At 33.5% G+C, this 14,777-nt stretch overlaps 1 protein-coding gene across 2 annotated transcripts in view; it reads right to left on the bottom strand.

The window, feature by feature from the left end:
- Nucleotides 1-14,777, bottom strand: part of Dmd (dystrophin) — a 2,258,623-nt gene that overhangs the window by 1,329,014 nt on the left and 914,832 nt on the right. For both annotated transcript variants that reach the window (XM_057760244.1, XM_057760245.1), the window contains 2 exons: nt 11,895-12,077; nt 770-904 (listed from right to left, as the gene is read on the bottom strand). In XM_057760244.1, the coding sequence (XP_057616227.1) occupies nt 770-904; nt 11,895-12,077 (318 nt within the window). The remainder of the gene's footprint in view (nt 1-769; nt 905-11,894; nt 12,078-14,777) is intronic.

The raw sequence follows: 14,777 nt of genomic DNA, 5'->3' as shown, positions 1-14,777 counted from the left end.
TTTGGGGGATTATTTTTATTAGCTTTCACATGTTAGAGACATACAAACCAATTTGAACATGCTACCTTCTTTCAAAATATTACTTAAAATGTGGTATAAAAATTTAATCTGGTACTAAGCATAAAATGAGATAAATTCCTATGACAGCTGCACTATCCCAGTCTTTATTCTGACTGCTAGACTTTTTAATGAAGCATGATAAGTTTTCTTTGTTTTTTTCTGAAGAATTTATCACACTGTTATTTCACAAGAATCATTTGGTTATGGAATGTCTCTGAGCAGTCACAAAGGTGCTATATTTATTTTACAGATCTACATATACTGAATATGCTAACACTCTAATTTATTGCAGGTTAGTGATAATAAAAAACTAAGCAAAATGTATACAGCATGAATGGTTAATTAAACATCAGAATATAATGTAATTTATACCTTGTGTATGCAAACTCATTTAATTTTTTATATCTAAAATCTAAAATAAAAATTATGTATATGACAATTTGAAAGGTACATTTGTTTATAAAGTATTTGAGTCATACAGTACTCATTGACATGATTTTAAATATCCAATATAAGAAGACAAGTTATTCCATTTTAAGTCCTTGAGACCTGGAAGGATCCTAGAAGGTAGAAGGGTTTGTCTATACAGCAGGACTGAAGGATCCTGTAGCTATTTTTCTTTCTTGTGTTTTTAAACATTGTCTTCTCTTTGGCACTAGTGCTTTTCAAGGTAGCACACAAAGATCATTTGGATGAATTTACCACTTACTTCTAGCACCTCTGTGATTTCCTCAGGTCCTGCAGGAATATTTTCAGTGGCTTTAAGTTTCAATTCTACTTCATTGAGCCACTTGTTTGCCTTCTCCAAGTATGACAATAACTCATGCCAACATGCCCAAACTTCCTAAGAAAAAAATGAATATTGACGATTAAATATGTCCTCACAAAGGTTAATATGGAACCTTCATATTATGATTTTAAAACTTTTTAAAACTGAAATTTTAATTTTCTACATTTCAGCCATTACAGTAGTAGATGACTTAAAACTAGATTCTTTGGCGATACAATATCTCAGTAATAATGTCATTAAGGAAACAGTGTATTATTTGAATAAATTTAAGATTCAGTGAATTGTCTTTTAAAGAAGACATTCCCTTACACATCAGTCTTAAAAATAGAAAAATCAAAGCATATGATAGAAAGCATGCATAAGTCTTTCTTTAAACATCAGCAGCTAATACTGTTATGCTGTTTCTAAATTCACCAAAATAATTTTATATATTTAAAATTAAAACATGATTTTAACTGTTTCTTCTTCCAGTATTAAACATATTTAGGGTTTCTATATTAATAGGAAGAGACATCTTTTAATAAATTCAAGATTTTATTTGAGCAATTATATGTTGATTTTCATAATAATAGAAATTGATTTAACTTGACTATGTTCAATCCTGTTTTGTAAGGAAGACCCTCATATATATGCATTCCTTTCTCATATTTCTTATTATTTCCTTGGGCCTTAGTCCCACAACACACAACTGCTATTTCAAATGTATAGTTATTTCTCAGTCATCTCTGATATACAATATAAACCTTTTTAAATTTAGTACTCAAAGATAAGAAAATTTTTAGATTCCTAAAAATAATACAGAATAGGATTACTCTAAACTCACAGGATGTGAGGACATTGGACATAAAATATATTTTACAAAACTAATAATATGAAAAGAAATGAACATATTTGACGATATTTAAACAAAATCCTAACATTACCAAAAGAGAACCCAAAATAATATGAAAATATTGCTATGAACATAAAAATGCAACATTTGCTAAAACTTAAATAATAACATTCAAACATCTAAATAAGTCTATTAAAAATAAATTTAAAAAATCCTGTAGACCCATGAAAATGAAGCCCATCGTAGTCATCAAAATGGAGAAAAACAAACTTAAATAGGTGCTCTAGAGAATCTCAGAGGTAAGAGCACTAATTATTTTTAATCAGTCTTAATAGGTGCACACACATACACAAGATTAAACAATAAAGTGAATTTTATATAGAAAGAATCATAACCATATGTATTTATTCTCATTAACATTAGTTAGAATAAAAGCGTGAAAAGTGATATGGCATTTTAGCTAGCAGAAATGAAGAAATAAATCAACAAAAATTATATATATTGTTAGGAATATGTATATTGGAAAGCCTACTCGTCAGTATTATTAATGTGGGCATTTACATACCCAGCAACTATATAATTCTGGGTTTTAGTATATATTTTTGAAAAACTATTTTTTTATTACAAAATAGAGCTGACCAACCCTGCAACTCTTCAGGCCCAGAACCCGGGTTAGGTGTTGGCCCATCTAAAAATCTATTCCGTCTGGGATCTGTGGGAGCACATAAAGGAACTGGTCCCACAAATTCAAAGTTGCAGGATGTCTACAACTCAGGGCAGCAGCATGATAACCAAGAGTAGTACCAGTTGAGGGCCCAGCATCAATAATGTAGCAGAAACCAAAGTCCTCAAACCAGACCAATGACCTTCTACAATAAACACTTGCAAGGAAAGCTACATGGATAAAAGGGCGTCACACCACAACTTCTGTGATGAGACTGATATTTTCCCTCTTTTTTTCTTAAATTTTATTTCATTTTATTTTTGGGGGTATATGCAAAGGCAAAGGGCAGATGCAAATGGAAAGGGAAATAAATGGGATGGAGATGCATGATGTGAAAGACACAAAGGATAAATTAAAAGAAAGAGGAAAATACATTTAGGGTTAATCTGCAAAGTACAGTAAAAACAAAGGTGCAATCACCATTATAATACATCATCCTGAGAGTATCATTAGTAGCAAGTCAACAAAAGAATTACATATTAATGGAAACTAAAAGATTGTAAAATTCCCGATATTTTCTCCATAGTTGATTAAAAATATTGGAGGATATTCTATAACTGAACATCACTCTGCTGTGTCTGTAAGCCTATCAACTTACTATAATTTCTTGAGCATATGTTAGAGATTTAAAGGTAAGGGGGTGACACTTGTAATAAGGCATGTGGATTTAGGCGCAGATTGAGGTACTGAGGTAGCGTGATGATGACTTAACTATCGGGATAGATGCTTTCTTCTGTCCTCAATACACCTGAGTGACACAGCAGGAGAGGCTTTACAGGTCATGCTTTCAAAACAAAATACACTCCTGAATTTTAAACTGGATTGAAATTGTGATGTAGGAGGGTCTAATATTGATCTGTTGCTCTCATTGGTTAATTAATAAAGAAACTGTTTGGCCTGATAGGTCAGAACATAGGTGGGTAGAAGTAGACAGTACAGAATGCTGGGAAGAATGGAAGTGAGGTGGTTGCAATGATTCTTAGACCTGAGATACGAGGAAGCTCCAGCCCAAGATGGATGTAGGCTAAAATCTTTCCCAGTAAGCCACCACCTCGTGGTGCTACACAGATCATTAGAAATGGGTTAATCAAGATATGAGAATTAGCCAACAAGAGGCTGGAACTAATGGGCCAGGCAGTGTTTAAAAGAATACAATTTGTGTGTTGTTATTTCAGGTGTAAAGCTAGCCATGTGGGAGCTGGGTGGGACGAAAAGCAGGCCTGCTCACCTCATCACTACAAAATTGTACTTAGAGTAACTGCTAAATTTAAGTTTGGAACTTTAAATTGCTTCGAAATCGTAGAATTTAAAGTGATTTTGAAATAAAAAAAAATTACATGAAAGAACAAACTCTCCAAAAGAGTAGAAGAAACTACTGATCACTTTCACAATGTCTGTCTGATTGAAATTCCAAGTTGAATATTAATAATGCATTTTACATTAAAGTTTATCCTTTTAACCATGGAACAGGAAGTTCTACGTGTCATATAAAGAAAAATATGGAAGGAACACAATACAAATTGGGAGGATAATATGCAGTTTAACAAAGTATGGGGTTATCAGAGTATATGACATGTCAGTTTTGATATTTAACTGTAGCTTCACATTGGAAAAGAAACGTTGGTCTCAGACAAGTCACAAACAATAACGTGGCACTTCTCCTGAAGCAACAACTGGAAAATATCCACCATCAAGAGGAAGGTGCAAAAAAATTTGCTGCTTGGATGATCTTTCTTTGAGGAATCAAAACCTAAGCTTACATTACAGATGATAACAAAGTATGACATCTCAAGGCCCATAGGCGATAAAAAGACACACAAAGACAAGATAACAATCAAAAGCAAAAGAATTTCCAAGACCAGTTTCTATAATAAGTAAGCTCACAAAGAAACCTTACAAACCATGTAAGGAAAGACAATGATATTAAGAATAAACCATAAATTGTAAAAATATTTTGATTCATACCTTATTATAAAGATATACCAGAAAAATTGTATGAATAAAAGAAAAATGGGCAATATTATTATGTGTGTTTAGTTTGATCACATGTATTGCCAGTACTATTTGAATTGGTAACTAGTTTTCATACTTAAATAAAATAGTTAAATTATAACATTCTATATATAATATATGCAATATTACTATGTAGCAAGCATAAACTTTTATAAGCTATGGCCAGATTTGATTAAGAGACCATTCGAATACAGGGAAGAGAGCTCTGTTCAGAAAGTTAAGCAGTAATTTTTCATTTGGAAAACAAACATGAATGATAAATTACTTCCTTATCTGTATATATATATATATATATATACATATATATATATTTCCTTTTTGTTATTTTACAAGCTGAAAATTGAATGAGTCCGGGAATTTCTGTGTGTTAGTAAGTACTTTCCCCACTGTGATATACCCTCAAATGTCCACTGGAAAAGACAACAGGGGAACATTTGGGAGGCAACGTGCAAATCTAGTCTGGAACCTATTATAGTGACCCTGGCAAGGATGCCTAGTAATTAATGATACCTGTCATTTTCTGTATCCAGTGGTGGGACTGGGACACCACCAACCCAGTCACAATATATTCAATCTACAATCTACCCTGCCTCCAAGATTTGCTGGGTCAATGGTGGCACAGAACTTATGGGACTATCCAACCAATGACTAGTTTAATTTGAGGTCCATGTTATAAGAGGGCATTCATACATGACATTGCTCAGATAGCCAGAACTGGAAGCTGCCTGGCTCAGAGAAAAAGGATAGAATTAAATATGACTGGAAAAAAGCCAATGAAATGGTTCTTAGTGATATTCTGCTATACTCATAGATTTTTGTCTAGCCAAATTATCATCAAAGAGGTTTTCTCAGGCAGCTGATAGGAGCAGATACATTATGCAGAGCTCATGGAGACCCATGAGTCAGGAAGACGAAGGATTGTAGGAGCCAGAGGGTTTAAACACAACAGGAAAACGTGGTCCACAGACTCAACTAAGCAGGGCTTATGGGGGCTCACAGAGACTGAACCAAAAATCATGGCGCCTATATGGTTCTAAACAAGGCCATCTGCAAATATGTTGTGGTTGTTTACATTGGTATTCATGTGGGACTCATAACAGTGGGAGTGGAGATACCTCTTATTCTTTTGTTTGCTCTTTGGACCCTTTCCTACTACTTGATTGCCTTGTCCAGTCTTGATATGATGGTTTGTGCCTAGGCTTATTGTAACTTATTATGTCATGTAAGGTCTGCTCTTTTCTGAAGGGAAAAGGAGGAGAAATGGATCTGGGAGAAAGGGAAGGTAGAGAGTGGGAGGAACTTGTAAAAAAGAAAGAGGGAAACTGAAGTTGGGATATATTGCATGAAGAAAGAATAACTAAAAATAAAGAGAGCACCATCTGTTTAGTGAGTTGGCTGATTAAGGAAGGAATAGTGGCTTTGAATTTCCAGTTGAGAGGAATCAAAGATAACTTTTTTGATTTGTCAACTCACGAAAGGAATGAAGGACTAATTCTTCCATAGCCAAAGAGTTAAAGAAAATGATTAAATAAAATGTCTTGGAACCACTAAGTCATCTTGCTATAGGATATAATTTTCAAGGGGGTATGATAAAAATATGAGAAGAACTTATCCAGAAATTTTGTTAAATTATTTTATGCCACCATGAACACCTCAAGACACTTTTAGTTTAGGGGACTGGAAATTCATTTGAATAAAAGCAACCAATCTTTTTAATAAAGCACATAAAATCAACAGGAAACGAGGTAGATCAGTCATAATAATATAAGAAATGGCAACAGAATAACTATCATAGACATACTTAGGCATTAACAAAAGGAAAGATAAGTATGGCAATTTAAGAAAAAGATCTCATTATGAAGAAATATCCTCTTTTACTTGTACTAACATTGCAAAATTAATACTCAGAGCCTAGAAAGGTGAGGTGAATTAATATCAAATTTTTCTTATTCTCACTTCAGTAAATATTATTTAATTCCTAATATTAAATTAAACTACTGAAAATTAGAATGTGCAAACTACAATATCAATATTTAAATTTTATAATATTTAAAAGTTAAGAGCAAATAAAAAGATTTGGAACCAGATGTAAATATTAAAATATTACTATGAAAAAAGCCCCAAACTAGATAGCTAATAGAATTTGGCATGTTTGACTTAGCTATTTGGAAACTAGAGTTATTAAATTCTTATAATTCAGTGAGGTGAGACTTAATCAAACAGATGGTGAATGTTTCAATTGTCTTAATGAGAAGCTATAATTACACAAAACAGAAAATTATGAGAAAGTGTCAGATTTACAGAAATGAACTTGTTAAAAGGTTCATGCATGCAATTATAGAAAAATATGTGTACAAATGAACAGATTTAAAGCACAAGCAGTTAAAAACAAGGAAGTTAATCACAGACTTGGTAAATTAGTCTAAATTGGACAGATAGAGGAAATAATACAAAAATTTTATCAGAAAATTGAGAAACACTATGTAAAACAGATTATTCACAGATATCTTCAAAAATGCTTTTAGAAATGGTGTGCAGATTGTAGAAAAGACAATCTTTAAAAATGTAATAAAGAATCACTATAGAAAGATGCAATATATCTATTCTCATTAATATATCAGTTGACAAAATAAAACATGAATATATATCTATACCCACATAAAATAAACCAGAACTGTAGACCATGCCAGACAAAGAGAAATTAACGGTCAGCAAAAAAAATAATATAATAATAAAGTGACTACTTTGACAGTAGACTTCTTGTGAGTACAGAAATTCAAAAGACAGTGGAATAGAATTTTTGTTAATAGAAAACTAACATTGGCAATTAAGAGACCATAAAAGTGACATTTAAGAGAGAGAAATAGAATTTAGATTGTATGGAGACCAATGGCGAAAGGCATGTTAAATAGGGCGGGGATGGGAAGGCAGGGTAGACAAGAGTATGAAAAAAGCAAACTAAAAATTTACTACTAAAGAAGCATTCATATATATATATATATATATATATATATATATATATATATATGAAATGAGTGAAATTGAGTTACCCTATAACATGGCAACAATGCCTCTCACGGATATCACAGCCTGTCACATAAGCACCTCAATACCAGTAATAAGTTTTACCTCAGGATTACCTTGTATTGTTAGCCTGTGGGTTCCTCCAGACCACCATCCACTGCCACATATTCCCACTGCTCTTGCTTGTCCCTATAGATCTTAATGTCAAGATTCTATTTACGAAGATGCCACATGCTTGACTCTTAGCTTAGAAATTAAGCTAAGACTGCATGAAGCTTCATCCTTAGTTTTCATCTTTCATAGTGCTGAAGGTTCTAAATGCATTAATTATAGGAGAAAAAATCTCCAATCTTACTCAGCTGTGAAACCTTCAAGCTACAATGATTGGCCTAGTAAGACATGCCTACTGGTGTAATAGTGGCATTACTGTTGTGAGAGTAACTAACAACTTTCTTACTGGAAATAATATCAATCCACAAGACAGGAGTTATGCCTAGAAATGTTAACAGGGTCAAGAATCCAAAGCTAAGTCATTCATAGTTCTTGGAAAGAACATTTTGTTAATATTCAGATAAATATATAGAGAGAATTAATGGACCCCTAGAAGATTAGTCTGTAGATTAGTACATCTTTCAAGATTCATCCAAGAAGGTTCTTTTGACAGTAGATGGTATTTAACACAAAGACATAAACCTCATCAAGGTATAGACCACAGAAGATTGAAAGAATGTTCTTCTCTAAACTAGATGTCCCTATATCACAACCTGGGGGACTGGCTGTGTTTTGGCAACTTGGGGTTAGGAAAACTGTGGAATGTTTTAAGTACTTTTTAATGTGCCATACTTGTAGGTCATGGATGACAGTAATGTTGAGGGTGATTTGAACTGTGGGGACGTGTCTCTAGAGGATTCAGAGAAGAATTTTAATATGTTGCCTAGAGATCTTCCTTGTGATATTTGGTGAAGAATGTAGCTGATTTTCACCATTGACCTAAGAGTCTGCCTGAGGCTAAAGTAAAGAAATTTGGTAGAAGAAATCTCAAAACAGCCTTGTAATGATTTCTGTCTTGTGATTATTAATGGTCACTTTTATGAAGCTCTATAAGGAGCAAATAGTAAGGAAAAATACAAAATATACAATTTGAGGATAAAAGGTACTTCAGAAAGTAGGAGGAAGCTAAAGTCCTGCCTTAAAGGAGATAAACATTTACATAAAGCCTGATGTTAAATGGAATAAAGAGAGGGGCAACCTGAAGGCAAGATCCCACCCAGCTAAGCTTCTAACTTGTGAAAAGGAATTAAAGGACAGCTTAGGTCCAGATGTGGATGTGGTAGTACATACATTTAATTCCAGCCCTCAGGATACAGGGGTAAGCAGATTTCTGAGTTCAAGGTCAGCATGGTCTACAGAGAAAGTTCCAGGACAGTCATGCTGAGGCAGTGAAGGAAATCATCAAAAATAGAAGGCTAGTGAAGATATAATTGTATAAGGTGGTCAAGTTCAAGCCCCAGTAGCAGTAGAACATAATAGATTTGGCCATGTGGCTCTGGTGTTAAAGATAAAAGAAAGAGGCTATGGAATTTGCCCCTGAGACTAAGGAAGACCATTGAAACTAGACTTGTGTCAGGGATGTTCTTGAATGGAGGCCCAGAAAAGCCATTTTGTAAAGTGAAGGTGAAGCCTGAACTGCCTTGTAGACAACCAAGATGTTAGATATGCCAGAACCATGGGATTCCTGCTGAGGAAAGCTGATAACAAGGAGTGGAAACAGCCCAAGATCTAATGGGAGCTCACCAAAGCCAGATGGACTGGGACTAAACAAGCACGTGATCAAACTGGACCCTCTGAATGTGACTGACAATGGGGGCAGACTGAGAAACCAATGATAATGGCACTGGGATTTGTCTCTACTTCATGTACTGGCTTTTTGGGATCCTAGTTTATTTGGATGCACACCTTCCTAAGCCTGGATGGAGGGCGGAGGGCCTTGAACTTCCCACAGGGCAGGGTACCCTGCCCTCTCTTAGGACTGGAGGGGGAGGGGAAGAGGGTGAATGCGGAGCAAGAGGGAAATGGGAGGAGGGAAGGAAGTGGAAATTTTGATGGTATTATTTATAAAGAAATAAAAAAAAACCCAAGAAAATGAAGTTTAGTCAATAATCTAAATCTGAAAAGCATTTTGATATCAGACATGGAGATGCAGAGTGTGGAGTTTGCCCAGCTGGTTTTTGTTCAGAAATGTTAATATGTATGTTGGAATTATGTGATCTGTTTTATTATATTATTATTATTATTATTTTGATTTTATAGGGGATACCAGTTGAGAGATTGCATGAGTTTCAGAAGAGACTCTGAACTTTGAACTTTTAAACATTGTTGAGCTTGTGACAGACTATGGGAATTTTTGTAGTTAGGCTAAATGCAGTTTGCATTATATTATGACAATAAACTTAGGGCACCATGGAGTGGAATATTGTTGTTTGAATAGGTATGACCTCCATAGACACATGTGTTTGAATGCGTGACCCCTAGAGAGTGGCATTATAAGGAGGTATGGCCTTATGGAAGTAGATGTAGTTTTGTTGGAGGAAGTATTTGACTGTACAGGCATGCTTTGAGGTCATATATATTCAAACTATGCCCAGTGGGGTACACTTCCAGTGACTGTTAATCTAGATGTAGAACTCTCAACTAACCTTCTCCAGCACCATGTCTTTCTGTATGCTACCATGCTTCCTGTCTTGATGATAATGGACTAAACATCTGAATTTGTAGCCAGATCGAATTAAATGCTTCCCTTATAAGACTTTCTGTGGTCGTGGTCTCTCTTCAAAGCAATAAAATCCTAACCTTAGTTTTAACCTTTCTCCCAAGGCTCTGGGATCATTGTGGAAAATGGTGCAGAAGGACTGCAAGAGGCAGAGTCAGTGAATGACTCACAGGAAGTTGTTTGATGAGCACATCAGAGATATCACACATATGAAGTCACAGTAGTTGAGACACCATCCGCAAGACCCATATAGAATCAAGTCAGACAAATCCTAGCATTTAGTTGTGGTAGGAGGGAAGAGATGAAAGAAGTCTCACCCCTTGCTGAGAAGGGCTGGCTATTTATGGCTACTGGAAAAAGAAAGTCAGGGTAGTTTAGGATAAGAGCCCTTAAGAGGTTACTTATGCTCAACTAGATAGCCCTGTGCCCTCAGACATATTGGAAACACTAAGTTGACTCTCTAAGTTTTAAAAAAGAAATGAACATGTGAAATTGGGATCAAACAGCAATATTGATGGGCATACAGGAAGAAATGGAGGAGAAGGAACTGGGAAAGACTATGCATGCTGGAAATTATTAACCACGAAACCCCAAAATTATTTAAAGGTCTAGCTAATCATTCAGAACTGCATATGCCTCCACATTTCAAAGAGTGTAAAACTAACAAAACAGTATTCTTCAACAGTAATCATGTAATTGAACCCTTTATTGATTACATTCGCAAGATAATTCTGCCTGGGAATAAAGGACTTAAAATTCAACTTGTATCCTGTTGTTGAAATCATACCCATTTGGATGTTTACGTCCTCTTTCCGTTTTATATTTTAAAAATAAAAATTACTGCTGGAAACTGTGTGAGGTACTTGAATTCTTCCTCTATATTCACACAAACATAATCTAGAGAATAAGTCAAGTGGGAAAACAAAAGCAGGATTTCTGATAACGAATAAATAGAAAATGTCAAAAAGGAGCTAGTTACACATTATGTCTTATAAAGTAGCCTGTAGGAGCCTAGTGATTATGAAAAATGATCATAAAAAGAGAACTTTTCAAAGAGTGTTTACATGTAAGAGAATTAAGATAATATGCATTCAAATGTTTTATGCACACTAATATATATGGAAAATATTATATATAATATTCTAATATTTATAAATTTTGTACCTAACAATACCAAGAAAAATATAACTGTTGTTTATGTACTTTAGTCATACAGTTAACTTAATTTCTAAACATAAAATGCTATTCTTTTTAAAATAAATGCTATTTTCAAAACAAATAATTTATTAAAATAAATACAATTCTTTTTTTAAAAGATTTTTTTTGTATTTCTGTCCGTGTGTGGGTGCTTCCGTGTATAACATATGTGCAAGTGCCCACTGAAGACTTGAGTTACAGACACTTGTGAACAGCCTACATTGGATGGTGGAAACTGAACTCTAGTCAACTGGAAGAGCAGAAAACATTCATAAATACTGAGCCTTCTCTCCATCAGCACAAAATCTATCATGATCATTCACAACCTTGATCCAATTTTATGCAAGTTAAGCAATCGGCACAAATTTATACATGTTGTAAGTGTTTGGATAAGGAATTCTAGCTTAAATGGCTTTATAGAAAAACTTAAGTTCTTACTAGCCATTTGACACAGAACTGGTAGAAAAAAAGAAAGATCACTAACTTCCAAAGTTTTGCATTTTCCATTCAGCCTTGTGCACAGCCACTGGTAGTTGGTGGTGAGAGTTTCAAGTTCCTTTTTTAAGGCCTCTTGTGCTGCAGGTGGAGCCTGAGCTATTACACTATTTACAGTCTCAGTGAGGAGTTTCACTTTTGTTTCTTTTTGTAGTGCCTCTTCTTTAGCTCTCTGAAAAGAAAAGGATATTCTCTTAAAAGCAAGTCAACATTATCATTTCCAATATTAATTATTATAGACAACCTAATTTCTTCCTAGTAGCACTCTAATTGGGATACTTCATAAGCATAAATTTAATGCTTATTCCAATTATTTTCAGATTTATGTATAATTATAAATTTGAAATAAATACTATCAAAATATAATTGACTTCTAATAATAATAGTTTCAACTAAGTATGGTGTCATATACCTGTTTGCCCTCTTCTTTGGAGGTAGAGCAAGAAGAAAATGACCTTAAGGCCATTCTTGGATATATAGTTATATGAGGTCACCTTAGGCAAAATGAAACTTAGTCTCAAAAAATAAGAATTTGATAAGTTATCTGTACATTAGTATATATCTGTCAAATATATATATATATACATATGTTTATATAAAGTTTCAAAAAATTAAGAAACAAATATTTCAATACTAGATTTTAAAAATATTTAGAAGTCTATGAATAAGATCACTTATAAATTTTTCAGGTGGATCAACACTGAATATAGTAAAGATACGATCTAAATCAAAAGATACTAAATATAGGCAGAAATTCCTTAATGCAATATTTGGTATATTTTGTTGAAAAATTCTTCAGTACTAGGAAACATAGAAATAACCTAGAAAGTTAAGTATGATATCTCACAGCTATCCCTCCTATTCTCCTACAGAAGACAATTTGTTTCATGAAGTTTAAAAATTGGATCAGTCCATTTTGCACACATCGAAGTGTAATCCAATAAGATTACTTAGTAATATACATGTAAACATTATACATGTACAAAACATCTTACATCCACACTGGATAAAGCACAGTGTGTAAAGCACTCTCTTGTCCCCTGTCCTGGTTCTGACAAATGGCTTTAATAATCATGATTTCAGTCTCACTCTTGTTTTCCTTCTGGACAGGTAAGCAAATGTGTAGTAGTGTTACCTCTACTCATCGGAAATAACCCATCTAAGTAAAGCCCTTATGTTGGTCTTCAACACTGTCTGAGACTAAAACAAATCTTTTAGCTACTTTTGTTTTGTTCATACTATGAAGGATTCCTCACAGTGCCTATTTTGCTCATTGTAGAGAGTTTAAGAAACCGAATAATCCTCAGAAGAAAGTAGTATATGTCATTTAGTCGGAGGCTATTTATACTTAACCCGTAATGTGAAAATACATTTCAAAACAGACATACAGAGAGAGACAGAGAGAAAGAGAGAGACAATCTGTAGTTTAGATTCTTCCTGACTTTACCAATACTGACTATAAATAGTAAAGTTTAGGTTGCTTGTGAAAGAAATGTCATTACCGGAATAAGGAGTGGGTATAGGAAAGCAAAGGAAAATTATGAAGATCTAGATAATTCTAGCCAATTTAGTTAATGATTAGACATTAATTCTAAAGGAAAGCTCTGGGAAACAGATGCCTCAGAATTATTGTGTTCATAGGTGAGGGAATTGGAGGGTTGTATACCCATATTTTTCTGCAATTGGTTGAAAGGCAATAGACACAATTTTACTTTCCTAATTACTTGTAGCCTGTCACAAAATTTTGAAGTGGAACCCAGGCAAAATAATACAGATTTTGGCTAGTAGAATTTGGGCTTAAATACAAATGGTGGGAAGAATTCAGAATATGGTAAGGGCATGGACAAGAGAGGTTTAAAATGCTGTGTCATATATTTATAGTTTCAGTATAATTAAACTTTCCATTGAAAGTTTAATTTCAAAGGTTCCATAAGTACATATTATAATAGAAAAATACGAGACAGTTTAACTATAAAATGTTGGCCTCCGTAGATTTCAACTTTCATATTTGAAAAACAGTCCATTCTTGTAAAAATTTTTGACATCATATGAACTTGGGGTTTGTTTCTATTTAAATCCTGTTTTCCTATAGTAATGTAAACATTTTCAACAACTTTCACTTTGCCACTACTGGTACATTGATGCCAATCCTTACACATGTTGTTATCCTTTATTAAACATTCAGAAAGAGTCAAGTGATTTAAGTGAATGGTTCTAGGATTATGCTTTTTCATTCTGATAGTTTGTGTTAAACTAGCCTAAAGTCTGATGTGGATTGAGAATGAAGTATCATAATATCTTCCATAAGTGCAATCACTATTTATACAAACTATAATTAACTGTCTAAAGAGTAAGAAATAGTTCTTTATTTTACAATTTTTATGCAATGTTTTATGACTACTTGTTTAAATGTTGTAGAGATTTTGGGAAGAAACAACAAAATTTGCAAATTCAGATAGGTATTAACAATGGAATTTATATAATTTAGATACTATCTTCAAAAATGTATCTTTTGGCATTTGGTGCATCTAACTATACATATATACATAAATATAACTAGACATATATATGTGTGTGTGTGTGTGTGTATCGTTAGATACATAGAAATTACCTGCATATACATTATAAGTTGCCTTTCATCAGTAATATTTTTTTTATTTTTATTTATTTATTTATTTTTTTTCCATCAGTAATATTTTGACGGATCCTTTTTAATAGGTGGTTATACTAGTCAAAAATTTAGTCATTGGGATTAAATGGAAAATTACTGAAAATGTTTCATAGACACCCTAAAACTCATTGAATTCCAAATTCTGAATCATGTGAACAGTATCATATATTTTATTTATTACTTATTACATTTATGTGTGTA

This window comes from Chionomys nivalis, chromosome X, assembly GCF_950005125.1.
Source record: "Chionomys nivalis chromosome X, mChiNiv1.1, whole genome shotgun sequence".
In the NCBI taxonomy this organism is placed as follows: domain Eukaryota; kingdom Metazoa; phylum Chordata; class Mammalia; order Rodentia; family Cricetidae; genus Chionomys; species Chionomys nivalis.
This window is presented reverse-complemented; position numbering and strand designations above follow the sequence as displayed.